Source organism: Microplitis mediator, chromosome 6, assembly GCF_029852145.1.
Source record: "Microplitis mediator isolate UGA2020A chromosome 6, iyMicMedi2.1, whole genome shotgun sequence".
NCBI lineage: Eukaryota > Metazoa > Arthropoda > Insecta > Hymenoptera > Braconidae > Microplitis > Microplitis mediator.
Window position 1 is genome coordinate 21,337,975 of NC_079974.1, and position 14,677 is coordinate 21,352,651.

Sequence of the window (14,677 nt, forward strand, 5' to 3'; positions counted from 1 at the left end):
CATCCCCATAATAGTATGAGAATAGTTCCCATACCATTATGGGAATGGTTCCCATATTGGTATAGGAACTATTCCTATAATATTATGGGAACTATTCCCATAATGTTATGGGAACCATCCCTATAATATCATAAAATTTTTTTTTTGCACAATAGTGTAGAAATTTCCCAAAATTTAAATTTTCTTGAATGTTTTGTGCTGACAAAAAATTCTTGTTAAAAATTTTAATGTTTTTTTGCCAAATACGATTTTTTTTTTCAATGTTTGAATTTTTGTTTTTATGTTTAATAATATTTCTGTGTATTGTACAAGTGATTACCACACTTCTTTAAATTAATTTTTTCATGATAATATGGGAACCATTCCCATAATATTATAGAAATGGTTTCCATAATATTATAGAAAGTATTCCTATAAATTATAGGAACCATTCCTATAGTGTTATGGGTATCATTCCCATAATTATAGGAACTATTCCTATAATTATGGGAAACATTCCTATAATTATAGGAACCGCTCCCATAATTTATGGTCGTAATTCCTATGATGGTATAGGAAAACATTTCACAAAATTATGGGAACCGCTGCCATAATTTTCTTTCCATGAATAAAATTTAAATTATTCGTTTTTTTTTTAAATGAAAAAAAAATAAATCCCTAATTATGTTTATGTAGACAATTAAATTTAATGGCTGATGATCAAGTTTCTTTATGGAATAAAATTTTTTTTTTCATACATATATATATGAAGAATTTTTTATTATGATTAAATAAAAATAAAATGAATAAGAAACAAGTCGAGACGAATTTCTGACCTTGTGAGATCGGACCACGGAGATGAATTACGACAAGGGTAAAGCGATTTCAGAGCAATCTCCTGCGGCACTTCCTGCGGTCGGATGTCGAGTACGAGGCGAGAAAGAACATGAACAAGTGAAAAGGATAAATGTCGATGTGGAAAACGACGTGTATTACTATCGTAATCAGACCTCAAAAACCGCTATTCATTTTATTTAATTCATTTCTTGTATTCATAAATATTTTAAATGGATTCAAACAAATAATTTCATTTATTCGTTAGTACTTTTAATTGGATAATTATTTTTAAATAAACTACTAGCAAATACTGATAAAATGTTTCCATATTTTTGTCAATGTTGTGATACGAAATTTATTTTTTGCCCCAAAAAGATTTTTTTTTATAACCAATAAATCAATTGAGTCGAGTTAAGATTATCAGAAAAATTTATTTGCAATAAATAAAATCGGGTTAACTGAAATCAATTTTCGCTGACTTAAATACTATTTGGTTGGGTTAAATCCAAGTTTAATTCACTCAGTCGTTTTTTTGCGATAAATAAATTTTTTGTCACAAATAAAATTATCAATCGACTCAAAGGAATTTTTTTTTTTAAATTAAATACTTTTAATTCAATGTGCGAAAATCTATTGAATATTTTCAAGTGGATTATAGCGAACGGACTCCTTTGTTTTATTTTTAATTGAAAAAATTTTTTATTAACAATTTATTGATTTTTTTTGAAATTTCACTAAATATCGGACTATTCTACTCTACACTTCACTATTTGCCGATATCCAGAATAAATTATTTTAAATTTCGAATTATTTGATTGAAAATCCGATTTCAAACGAATAATTCGTAATTTTGAATTATTCGCGCATTTTTTCTTTTGATAAACAAACTAATCTTAAAAATTTTTTAAAAATTATTATATAATGGAATTTTCCGGAAGTTCTCCGAAGAATTTCAATAATTTTGATCCGCAATTTCAATTTAAAATATATCACAAAAATTTTAATCAAAAAATTTCACAAGCCATTAAAAAAAAATATTTTGCAATTTCAACATAAAAAAAATTCCGTCAGAGGGTTGACGTTAAAGAAAAAATTTTTTTTTACTAAAAGAAAAAAAATACACGAGTAGCTGTAAGTAAATTTTCGTATGTGGTCGTTTAGAAAAAATATATAAGAAAATGTTTTCTCGACATGATCGTAATTCTTGTGCACCCCTGTTAAAATGCCTTTATTTTCTCCCACCCTTATGCCCCTGGTTCATTCCATTTTAGCTTAGAGAGTTACGAAAGATATCGTTCCAGGATACGACGTCGTGTAATCTAGATTTAATGGACTGTGGTAACGGTAATAAAATTCCGATTTTCTCTCGATTCACCTTGGAAATAACCTCAACCGAGAACCAGATGGAAAATTCCAGACATTCTAAACCCTCGACAAATCTCATGTTTCTTTTTTACGCTTCACTCTAAATGATAAATCACCCCCGCCCAAACAAGTTACTAAAATTTCAATTAATCCACTTTTATATAAAAATAAAAAAATATATATATGTATATATATTATCCACATCAAATTAAATATTCTATTATATCCTCTTTATACTTATATTTAGAGGGTGGCTTTTGCAATTTAATACCCCAGCGAATCGCTGGGACTTGACGTGTAAATAACGAACCCCCACACGATAAAAACATTTTTCGGCTCGCATTTATTATTTTTTATTTTAATTTTTTTTAGCGATGAGTAGTTGGCAAAAAAATAAAAATTTAGGGGTAGCCACCCCCGCATATATCTTGGGAGTTGGGAGTGTACGCAAAGTCCTTAGCCAGGACCTCGAGGACTCACTTCACTAACGTAGGGTAGATCTACGCTTTTTTATATACTACCACCCTTCTTTTCTTCTTCTTTTTCTCCTTCCTTTCTTTCTTGTTTTTTTTTTCTTTTTGTTTCTTTACTTCTCACTCCTTTCATTCCGTCACCTCACACCCCACATTTTCATTTTCACTCGCCCTTATAGTACATGCACCTCTTTACATGACGGAAAAATATTGAAATTCGCGGTGAAGGAAAAAAAATTAATAAAAAATATAAAGAAAAAAAAGATACTGAGAAATAGAATAAAAATTTTAAGGCGGTGAGAAGTTAAGTTAAATGTGAAAATTTTCACACGAAATACCTCGTAAAATTTATACTTAATTTAACTCAAGAGCTTCCAGCTAAATCTTGTTATTTAAACGAATAAATTATTCTGGTAAAAATAATTTAAAAAAAAATTATTTCATTTCATTTCACTATTAAAATTAATTTTATAAATTTTTCTACCCAATTTAATAATAATTTTTACCAAATTAACCAATTAAATTTAGCCATCAAAATTAATTGATTGAATTTTTCCATCGAATTTAAAAACAAAATTAAATACGAAATTAAATTTATATATATACAATTAACACAGAAAACAACAAATAAATAACAATGAATTAATTAAAAAATGCTTTAGCCTGAAGTTTAATTTGTTTTCCATTGTCTCGAGATATATAAATCCCGAGACAAGGAGCAGGTGTAGAAGCATTACCACTTGAATGTACCTCGTCTCAACTTGACATCAGCCACCATTATTACCCAACTATATCTGTCCATCCATTACTCTAAGCACATATATCTCCAACGTGACTCTAACATCCACATTTACCTATTCCCTCACATCCAGATTATACACATGTACACATATTCTCTCACACTCAGTACCCAGTGTTACTCATGTGCACATGACCCACACACTCGCCCGTCAGCCCGATTAATTCCCCGTGCAATGCGTTATCCGTCTCGCGAGCGAACACAGAGCAGCCTACGTCGGCGATTCGATGTACAAGTCCACCCGACGTTAGTCCAACTGTCTCCTGTGTACGTCAATCTACCGCTAATTGATCAATCTTTTTAAATATTTTGACAATCTTAATTCTAACAGCTACTTTATCAAGTTACCACCTCTACCACCATCACTAATTAATTAATTTTATATTATTATTATTTAATAATATTAATAAATATTTTTTTTTTTTGCAGAACGTTGCGGAAAATGCCCATCAACAACACGAAGACTAAATCTAAATAAATATTGCAAGAGAGATTACGGTAAGAGTATTTTCTAAATATAAAATATTCATACCATAAAACTATATAAATACTTGAATAAATAAATAAATAATACTAAGTACATAAAGAAGTAAAGACATACTTTATAGATACATATATATGTATATCTATATATTTATAAAAGTCCATAGGCCAAAAAAGCTTGTAGTAGTAGAGAATCCCGCGTGGTTGACCCGAGTACCCGAGAGCTTGTCGCAGAGGGATTTAACCGCGTGGACTATGGGTAGAAATAATAAAAAAAAAAAAAAAAAATGAAATGAAAAGAGCCCGACGTGGTGCTTCAATAATAGAACGGCACGCTTTTGAGTCTTTCGCCGGGGACACTAAACCACCAAGGGGACGATGTGCATAACACAGACAAGTGATGTGACTCTACTCTTGTTTTCTGTTATACTATATATCTATCGTGTGTCCTACCCGTACTTACTATATCTACTAACACTCATGTCATTCGTGTTTCGTGACACTCAACAGTACTTGTTACATTACTTATTATGTCAACTGCTCAATATCAACGATAAAAATTTTTATCAACGACAAACTTCATTTTTTAAATACAAATATTTAATGTACCTGAAGATCGGAACGTTTTTGGTGCAACGAAAATGAAAAAAATTCATATAGGGGAAGGGGGGGCAAAACGGGATACTTAACGAAAAATTTAGTTTTTAGGAACATAAATATCGTAAATTGGCTTCATTTTGATTCTATTTGAAATAAATATAACAAATTTTAGACTGCCATCAAAAAAAAAATTTTTATTTTCTGCGGGCAAAATGGGATACCCCAAAAAAAAGTAAATTTTTTTTTTTTTTTCAAGTGAATAAAATTGATGTAATAATGTCTTTCTAAATTGATGTAAGTAATAAAATTTACGTGTTTCGGACGACGATACTCAATTTATCTGTGATTATTGTGAATAATTTTAGAGATTTATCTTTTATTAACGATGAATCAATTTTATATCGTTATTTATTATAAATTTTAATACTTATGTTAAAAATAATGTTAGTTAGTTTCCATTCCAAAGAAATTATTTTTATAAGAGAAATAATTAAATATTGAATATTAGAAAATTAACATAACTGTTAATAATGTGATATTATAGCACTAAAGTTATAAAATATTAAAAAATTATGAAAGTTACAATGTAACAGTTAAAATTATGATGATTACCAATGTTACAGTTTTAGAGTTTTTATTAGTATTATTGTTGTTATTGTTCTTGAGTTAATTAAAGAAATAAATTTCTTAATTTGTGATACTTCATGAAAATAAATTTGTAGTACGATAAAATTTGTACATTTTTTTCATTTATACTTTTCGCAAAAAATATAAAAATGTTTTTTTTTAGCTTTTAATAGTGTAAAATGATACTAGATGTCATTTTTGACCATTTTCGAAAGTTTTTCGAGAAAAAAAAATTTTGACGAAATTTTTAGGGTATCCCATTTTGCCGGCCTATCCCGTTTTGCCCCCCCTTCCCCTAATTTTACTTAAAAAGTAAATGGGGTAGGCTACAATTTCAGCTGACGTGCGAAACATTTCAGAAATCTAGATCCAGTTGATTTTTTTTACTTTTCATTTCGATTTTTTAATTTTCGTTTCAGGAAAAACGTTCCGATCTTCAGGTACATAATATTTATTCTATGTCCCGAATTTTATTTTTTACCGTCACATCACGTCATATCAAAGCTCTAGGACAAACCCCTTGCGATCTTGTATTTCATTTTAATAGCGATAATAATAGTAATAGTTTAGATTACTGTTGTGTGCAGGAATAGTCGATAGTAGGAATAGATTTTGTCATGTAATACCTTTTGCATGAAACCTAGTACATATATGAACATATATATTTGGGAGTAACGCCGAATTTCGTCGAGTATTACTCGTACTAAATTCACAACATGATACTTTACAGATCTATGGTATGTAGTCCAGTGTTTAGTTGTGTATAATGTAGACTAGACTACTGTACCCACCAGAGTAGTATACTGCAGAGTTGTTTATAATTGTACGGTAGATATTTTTATACGTATGTACGTCTATTGAGGGCGTAACTAATCGCACCATTTGCCTTAACAGACATTTATTTAAAATGTTTAACCGGCGTTATTTATTGCGATTAATACGATGAATTTTAGCTCTACGAGGATTAATAATAGATTTTAAATTTAATTTATTTAAATAAATGCCTTTGCCACCAATTATTATGTATTTAGTATCAGTATTGATGTATAGCTTTGATATTTTAGAATTAATAAGACATTTATTTCAAGTGAAAATAATTTTTCGGCTCGGTAACAAAAATAGAGGAGATAAAAATGTTGATAAATTTAGTATTTGATGTAAAAAAAAAATATTAAAGTGCACTGAGAGAAAAAAGTACTTTAGCGTATTTTTTATTTGCTTAATATGAAGCTTACAAGAAAATTTTCATCGCCAAAAATATAAATTCAGGCAATTTTCAAGCTTGAGTCAGAAAAATGTTTACTTAGTAGAATTTATTTATTTTTTTCGCGGTACAGAAATGGAAGCACAGAATGCGGGAATTATTTAGATTGAATTTATTTGTAAGCAAGAAGAATTTATGGTGTTTATTGATGTGTTTCAGCTATTCTCGGTAGAGTTACCGGAAGATACAAGAGTAATGAGGTATCAAGTGGTGGTGCTACAGGCAATTCCTTTGCCAGATTCACACTAAATGTTGATTTGATCTACAAACGAAACGAGGATTCCAAGATTAAACGCGGCCCTATTCCACTCTACGTACACAATGAGGATCTTGCTTGCAGATGCCCCAAAATAAAGCCAAATAAGTAAGCCTTTTTTTTTCTACATTACAATATTCTATACTATGAAACTTTTGGATCGAACTCATCTCTTCCTTCTTTGCTAATCAAATTTAAAGAAAGTATCTAGTTTCTCTCACTACATACTGGAAAAAAAGTTTGAAGAAATGCTTTTATTACAAATTGGCAATAAAGTTATACTACATATGAGAATTATTTTCCTGGCCTACGAAAAACTGCTTTTATAAATAGAACACTAGTTTAATAATTTTTTTTATTATAAGAAATTTAAACCCAACACTTTTTTTATATGAAAATTCATTTCTTTAAGTGAAGGTAATTGTAAAAAAAAAAAAATTACTAAATTGATGCGTTCCCGTTACTTAAAAACTCAAAAAAGTTCTAGTCTTTAATCTGAAATTGTAAATTCAATTTCTTTAATTTTCATTTTTACTTTCCTCCCTAGATGCATAATATAGGGAAAGGGGGGCAAAAGGGGGTAGGGTAGACAAAACGGGGTACCCCCAAAATTTTATAAAAAAAAATTTTATATTTTAAATGGTTTTTAAACATTCGAAAATCACTTCTGTAAATATAATTAAGCGTTACTTTGAATTTTTTTTGGTAAACTTTTTCAAAAATCAATTGTCAGTTGAAAAATATTAATGACGTTTGTTTTAAGATAAAAACTATTAAAAATTGTTTTTCTTCTTTGTATCCAATAAACATATAAAATATAATTTTTCTTCATGTAAATTACTTACAAAAAATTCAACTAAATCAAATTCGTTTAAAATCCAGAAATTTTTTTTTTTTACCTTTTTTGGGGGGTACCCTACTTTGCCCGCAAATATGAAAAATTTTTTTTTCAACGGTAACTGAAAATTTCTTCTATTTACTTTGAATATCATTAAAAAAAAAAAGATTTAGCGTATGTGAGTCCTCGAAAACTTGGTATTTCCTTAAGTACCCCCTTTTGCCCTTCCTTCCCTCCCCTACTATTTTGCACTGCAAGAATTTATTAAACTAAATTAGCTATCATATTTAAATAATTCTAAAAAAATAAATGAAAATAAAATAATTTTGTAAATTATTAAGTATTCAAGAGTTACAATTTAAAAAAAGTCATCAAAAATTAAATTAAATTAGCTGAGTAATTTGTATAACCATAGTGAGGTAAACAAATATAATTAATTATTCGCGTAATTATAACTTACAAATTTATTCATAAGCAATTTGTTGCCGTGAATAGTGTTATAATAATGTAACCCAGTACCATACATACCAAATATAATAATAATAAATATATTCGTATGCATATACGTGTACCGTAAGTTACATTACCAACCAGACAAACTCTCTTGCGTGTCATTACACGCAAATTCACGGCGGGTATGACGTCGAGACGAGTCCGGTAGTGCATATTCGCTATAAACTTTACCACAAACATTCGTACATTTATATGTATATGATATAAGAACATGTAATAATAATACATATAAGAGAAACTACAAAACGACACACAAGATTATATTATATCCGAGGTGTAACGCAACCTCTCTCATACTGTCACAAATATTCAGTCTTTATGTTCAACCCCCTCGAGATCACATTGCGCTTCATGTCAGCAACACTCCTACATTTCTTTATTATTATTATTATTATTTTATCTTCATATATTTTTTTATATCTTTGTCATATATAATTTTTTTTACTTTCATTTATTACCTTTTTTTTTCCCCGCGGATTAATTTTTCATTGCGTTTTTTGCTGGTACATAAATATGAGAAAGTTTTTAATATTTATTTGTTTAATTTATTATACTTATTTATTATTTTTTTTTTTTTTGCAGGTCTTACTTATTTTTAGGACAAGAACAAGACGGAGTCGGCAAAAACGGACTAACGGTAACGCCAAAATCAATCGTTATTGAATGGCGAGATGAGTGGCACCGCCGAATGCGTCGATTTCAACGCAGATCACGAGCATGTAATTAAATTATTTTATAAAAAAAAATCGATTACGACCGCAGCTAATCGTTAAAACTTTAATTTATAATTAATAATTATAATTTATTTAACGATATCTTGGAATTTAAATTCTTCCAATCAAAATTTTATTTTTAACTCTCGGATTTATATTTTTTGATTTTTTTTTTAACCCTCTTCGTACATATCTAAATTATATATACGATAATCTAGGTTATAAGTTATTAAATTAAGAATAATAAAAAGTTTTATAATTTAATTATGCGTCGATAAATATCGATAATATCTAGTCGATAAATAATTGTACTGCTTTTTTTTTCTTTTAATATTATTATAATTATGAACAAATATTGAAGACTAAATTTTAATAAAAATTTTTTGTATGATAATTAATTTTTAATAAAAAATTAATTAATTAATTAATCAATTAATGAGCACCGTTGGTATTTTTTAAATTATTAGCAAAAAATTTTTGTACACAGAAAAAATTTTTTAAGGCGAAAGAAAATTTCTCGCGCCGAGAAATTTTTTCTAATTTTCGGATTGTTTTTCAACAAATCAATTACCAAAAAAAAAAAAAAAAAAAAATGCACGTGTAGAAAATTAAAAATTTTACAAGTGCAATTTTTTTAAATATTTTTTTTTTTATAATTTATTGGTTTGAAGAAAATCCAAAAAATTTTCGACGTCGGCTAACTTCTGAATCATAAAATTTTTGATTTAAATTCATAGCGCAAAATTTTTTTCGCGCCAAGAAATTTTTTTTCTGTGTTCTTAAAAAAATTTTATTATTCACGAGTAAAAAAAATAAAATTTTTGTAAAGTGAGCACGCAAGTGAGATAAATATGAGTATGAGGGAAGAGTTGTATGAATTTAAAGACAAGTTTTAATTGTATTGAGATTAAAGAGGAAGAGATACGTATATATTTAAGTGTAGAGTACAGAGAAAGAAGAATAAGTAGAGTAAATGAAGAAGAATAAAAATAAAAAGTTGAGCAGAGCAACGGAATGGTTCAAGACGAATATTTAACCGCGGTTATCATCAAAGTCAAATTGCCCAGCGAATGTGCATGTGCATGAAGAATTTATTTATTTGTGGACGTAAATAAAAGGTGATGGGTTACAGTAATGCTCTGAGTATTTATTCTTGCGTGTTAAGCCGTAATAGTTGTTACGAACTCCATAAGATCGACGTTATGTGCGAAACATTAGTTTACTCGTGATTAAATTTCTTAAGTACTGCTAATGGGTTTACATTTTAAAAATATAAATAAAATGAGGCGAAAGACCCAATTATTTACAGACCACCAATTAGTGGCCCATTATTTTGTAAATCATTTCACTTAATTTTTTTCCAACACCGTAATAAAAAAAAATTTATTTTGTAATTGAAGTGAAAACTGGAAATTCCATAGAGATTTTATGGCGCCAGTTATTGCTACATACTAGATATTATATATTTATTTACTTTGTATTTATTAAAAGTACAAACGATTGATTTTAGAAGAAATTTAAAATGAGAAAATTTATTGGAAAAATGTATTGTTAGTAATAAATTTAATAAATAAATTATATGTCATATCTTGTAATTTGAATAATTGGGTCTTTTACCTTTATATTGAAACAAAGAAAAATAAATGCGCGGTAAATTTGAAAATTATTTCGATACCATGGTGCGACATCTATGAATGCATTTAGAAATTACTTACAGTGAATGCGGCGTCACTGCCAAGAGCGGGATAAAATTTCAAATTTTTATATTTGAATAAAATATATTTTTGAAATCAATTAAATTTTTGATAATTGATAAATAATTTCCGTGATATTAAAAAATTCAAAAAAATTTTTTTACTCACCGGAGATGTCTTGAGATTTTCGTGATTAAGGTTCGAGAACGTGACTACCAGTTGGTCTTGAGAAAATAATTCAATTGTTTTATGACGACAAAAAAAAAAATTACAGACATTTTTGAACCAGGACCTGGGTCGAGACCATCTCCGACTCTAAATCACAGCACTCACTTCACTACATCACTACACTACATCACTACACAACTTCACTTCACTACATCACTACACCACTTCACTACACGACACAACTTAGCACACGAACACAATTTAATATCAGAAATAAACTAATTTTTTTTTTTTACCCGAAAAAAATTAAAAAAAATTCCCGACACCAAAAAAAAATAATTTTAGCACACAATCACTTATTACACCACGACTTAAAAAAAAACTAATTAATAAAATCATTTCTCACTATTTTAAGCACAAATATTTACCCGACAATCTTTAAAAATAATTAATTATTAATATTTTACAACCGCGAGCACCGAGAACGCCATGACGCCACAATTGAAAATAATAATTCCACGAATTTAAACTTCGTCACTCAAAAATTTATATAAATTATTAATCTACAAGCTATTAATCAACGATTTATTAAAAATTTTGAATTTATTTATCGTTAATTACCCCAAAAAAACTAAAATTAACTCACTGCGACCGTTGCCTCCAACTGTAGCTGCGACAATGAAAATGGCGTCGCGCTCATGCGCAGTAACTGAGAGCGGGAAACAATCGCGCATGCGCGCTGCAATTTAAACTGCCAATTAGAAAATTTTATATTTAATCATAATAAAATAATTTCTAAATGCATTTGTAGTTATAAAATAAATATTTATTAACTTCCTGTTCAAATGTTTAATTAAAAAAAAAAATATATACAAATTAATTTAAAAAACTGATATAGCTTTTGCTAAAATTTTATACTCGAAGCTTATCACTCATCAACATCCTTAATAATTAGTTATATTTTTAAATTAATTTTACATTAATTATTTATTTATTTACATTCGATACCATAACAAATAATTGTAGATCTTATTTGTACATTTAATAAAAAAAAACTAAAATTATCAATGATCCTGAAGTTAGCAGACGATTGACAATTTTTGAATTTTCTTATCAACAATTTAATTTAAAAAATAAATAAAAACAAAAATATGCACATGCAGAAAATTAAAAAGACTACAAGTGCAATTTTTTCAAATATTTTTTTTTTTTATAATTTATCGTTTTTAAAAGAATTAAAAAATCATCAGACGTCGACTAACTTCAGTATCATAAATTATCAAAGCTTTTTTTAGACTGTATATCAAAATACTTAAATAGAAATTTAAAAATAAAAATATAAACGCCAGTAATAATAAGAATATTATTAATGGAATATTTAATAATAAATATTTAAAATTATTTTAATTTGTCGGCAGCTTAATGTTTAATCCACTGCCATAATATTGATCCAAGTATCTGCATGTTTTTAAATAATTATTAATAAATTTATTAATTAATTAATTAACTAATAAATAAATAAATAAATAGATAAATGTATTATTACAATATTTCTTTTTATACATTTCTGTATTTTATTAAAATTACTATTGTACAGTATTTAGAGACAATTAAATAATAGATGACAATAGACTCACCGAAGTTTAATTAATTTGAAAGTTTAAATAAAAGTAAAATAATCATTTTTTTATTTTAAATACATATTTATTTATTTAATGAACTGTATCAACGAATTATAAAATACTTGAGAATTTAAAATTTTAAAATATTGAAAAATGTTTAAAAAAAATTTATTAAGCTTCAAGAGTTCTTGTTGTCGCAACCATGTATAGATTAATATTAATAATTATAATTTAAGATAGATTAGAATAAATAATAAATATTTAAATAATCGCATATGGAATATTAAAACATATGTAACGGTAATGAGACAAAATATATATTAATTAACTGAGTAATTATTATTTTAAAGTAGAGTTATTACGTTCACCTGGAGCGTGTACCCGAAAATAAAATTTAAACGCTTGAATTCAAATTATCGCGGACAGAAAAATATTTGAAATAAAATCATTAGAAATATTTGTCAATTAGTTTAAATATCTGGTTCTGTGACAAGTGTGCTATTTATACCTCCGGATTATAATTTATAAAAAACAATAATTATAATTAATTAATTAATTAATAAATAAGTAATTAATGTCTATTGATAAAAAAAATAAAAAATCGCTTACAGTTTACCAATTTATGGTGTTAACTTTAAATTATTTAAATATAAAGTGTATAACGATGTGTATTGTGGTGTAATAAATGTGATTAGATATTAATATACAAATTAATATGACAATTTTGTCTTTTATTTAAAGTCCTTAATATTTAAATACCAATGAATTTTTTTCAGAAGTCAGAGGAATTTTTTTTTAACCATCGGCATGAGAAATCACAACTCACCTTCATTATATTTTTAATTTGTATTCAAATTTCACATCAAATAAATTTATGAAAGTTTTTAGCGCGAAATAGGAAATATTTAAAAATTAAACGTAAATAAAATCCCGCCCAGACTGCTCCCTATGTTCCGAATATTGAGAAGCTCGGATTGATGACAACCTTTGGACCCTTAACGAGTAATTAAAATTTAAAATTAATGTGGAAAAAAAATAGATTTTTATTTAGATATTTTTTGTACAAGTTAAAATGTATTTATTGTAAACCAAAGCTTATACAAATCAGATCGAGTAACAATTTTTATTTTCTTTGCACCTGAGAGCCAGAATACCTGCTACAATATTTAATAATTAATAAATATTTAAATGCACTGCGTATAAAATATAAATATAGTTAATCTACATTTAAAAATAAAAGAAAATTAAATTGCACAGACAAATAAAAATGTGATTAATTAAAATTTTTTTTCTCAGGACGGTTGCCGCCATTAACATAAATTTTATGGACGATTTCTGTTAGTCGTTTAATTGAATAAAAAAAAATACATTTTTAGCGAAGTATCACTTTTTATTTATTTATTTTATTATATTTATTATGTATTATAATAATTAAATTATTAAATGATAAGTTTGTTTTTAGCTTTACATATTTATTTATTGTTTGGACACATAAGCTACTGAAAATGCATTTTTAATACTTAAATAAAAAAAAATGATATATTTTTTTAAGACACAAACACTAGGCCTTAAAGCTCTCAGGCGCACATACGGTTATAAATGCGTAGATATCGCGTCGAGAGCACATATTATTTAAAAAAATTAATTTAATACTTAATTGATATAATTAATAAATAATAGCAACTAAACAAAATAAAAGTACAGACATTTAATAAATTATTTTTTAGCGGTGAATTTTAATCATTTTTCTTTTTTATAAATTTTATAAAATATTATACTTATTAATACACAATTAATTAAATTTTAAAAAAATCTTATTTACGTTAATTTAAATCATGCATTTTACTCAACGTTCTGTATTCTTCACTCGTTATTTAAAAACATACTTTTCAAATAAATAGAAAAATTTAAGTTATTTCGGTAAAAGTCTTGAGCTTTTCTCAAACTACAACTTTTTTTTAACACTCACTTGACTCGCGATTTATCAAATAATTTTTTATAATTAAATTTAAAAATAAAAGATAGAAAATTCAAATATTTTGAATCTGATCTGATAACAAGAACGTTACCAAATTCATTCATTTGAATACTACGATTTTTAAACTTCATTATCCATCTTACAGCATAAGACAGTAGAATGAAACCAGAAAATATATTAATGTTAATTATAAAACACATTTTTAGTTAATTAACTTTTAATTAACGTCTGATTTTACATAATTCAAATACGACTTTTAATTTTCTCTGTCTACTCCATTTTTTGAACTTCATCCATCTTACGGCAAAATATTTTAGAGTTACGTCAGTTTTTAAATTAAAAACTCACTACAGTTTAATTTAAATACGATTTTACATATTTTTAATATGAATAAATAAATATATACTCATATATATTTTTTTGCAAGTAATTTAATTTTTTCCACTAAATAAAAAAATCTATTTGTTA

General features: G+C 26.7%; 1 protein-coding gene across 1 annotated transcript in view; it reads left to right on the forward strand.

Moving 5' to 3' along the window:
- The window catches only part of LOC130670649 (netrin-1-like), a 103,562-nt gene extending 94,483 nt beyond the window's left edge, over positions 1 to 9,079 (forward strand). The window contains exons 5-7 of the mRNA XM_057474099.1: positions 3,883 to 3,951; positions 6,587 to 6,791; positions 8,617 to 9,079. Of these exons, the coding sequence (XP_057330082.1) occupies positions 3,883 to 3,951; positions 6,587 to 6,791; positions 8,617 to 8,761 (419 nt within the window). The 3' untranslated portion in view covers positions 8,762 to 9,079. The remainder of the gene's footprint in view (positions 1 to 3,882; positions 3,952 to 6,586; positions 6,792 to 8,616) is intronic.
- Positions 9,080 to 14,677: the final 5,598 nt, after the last annotated feature.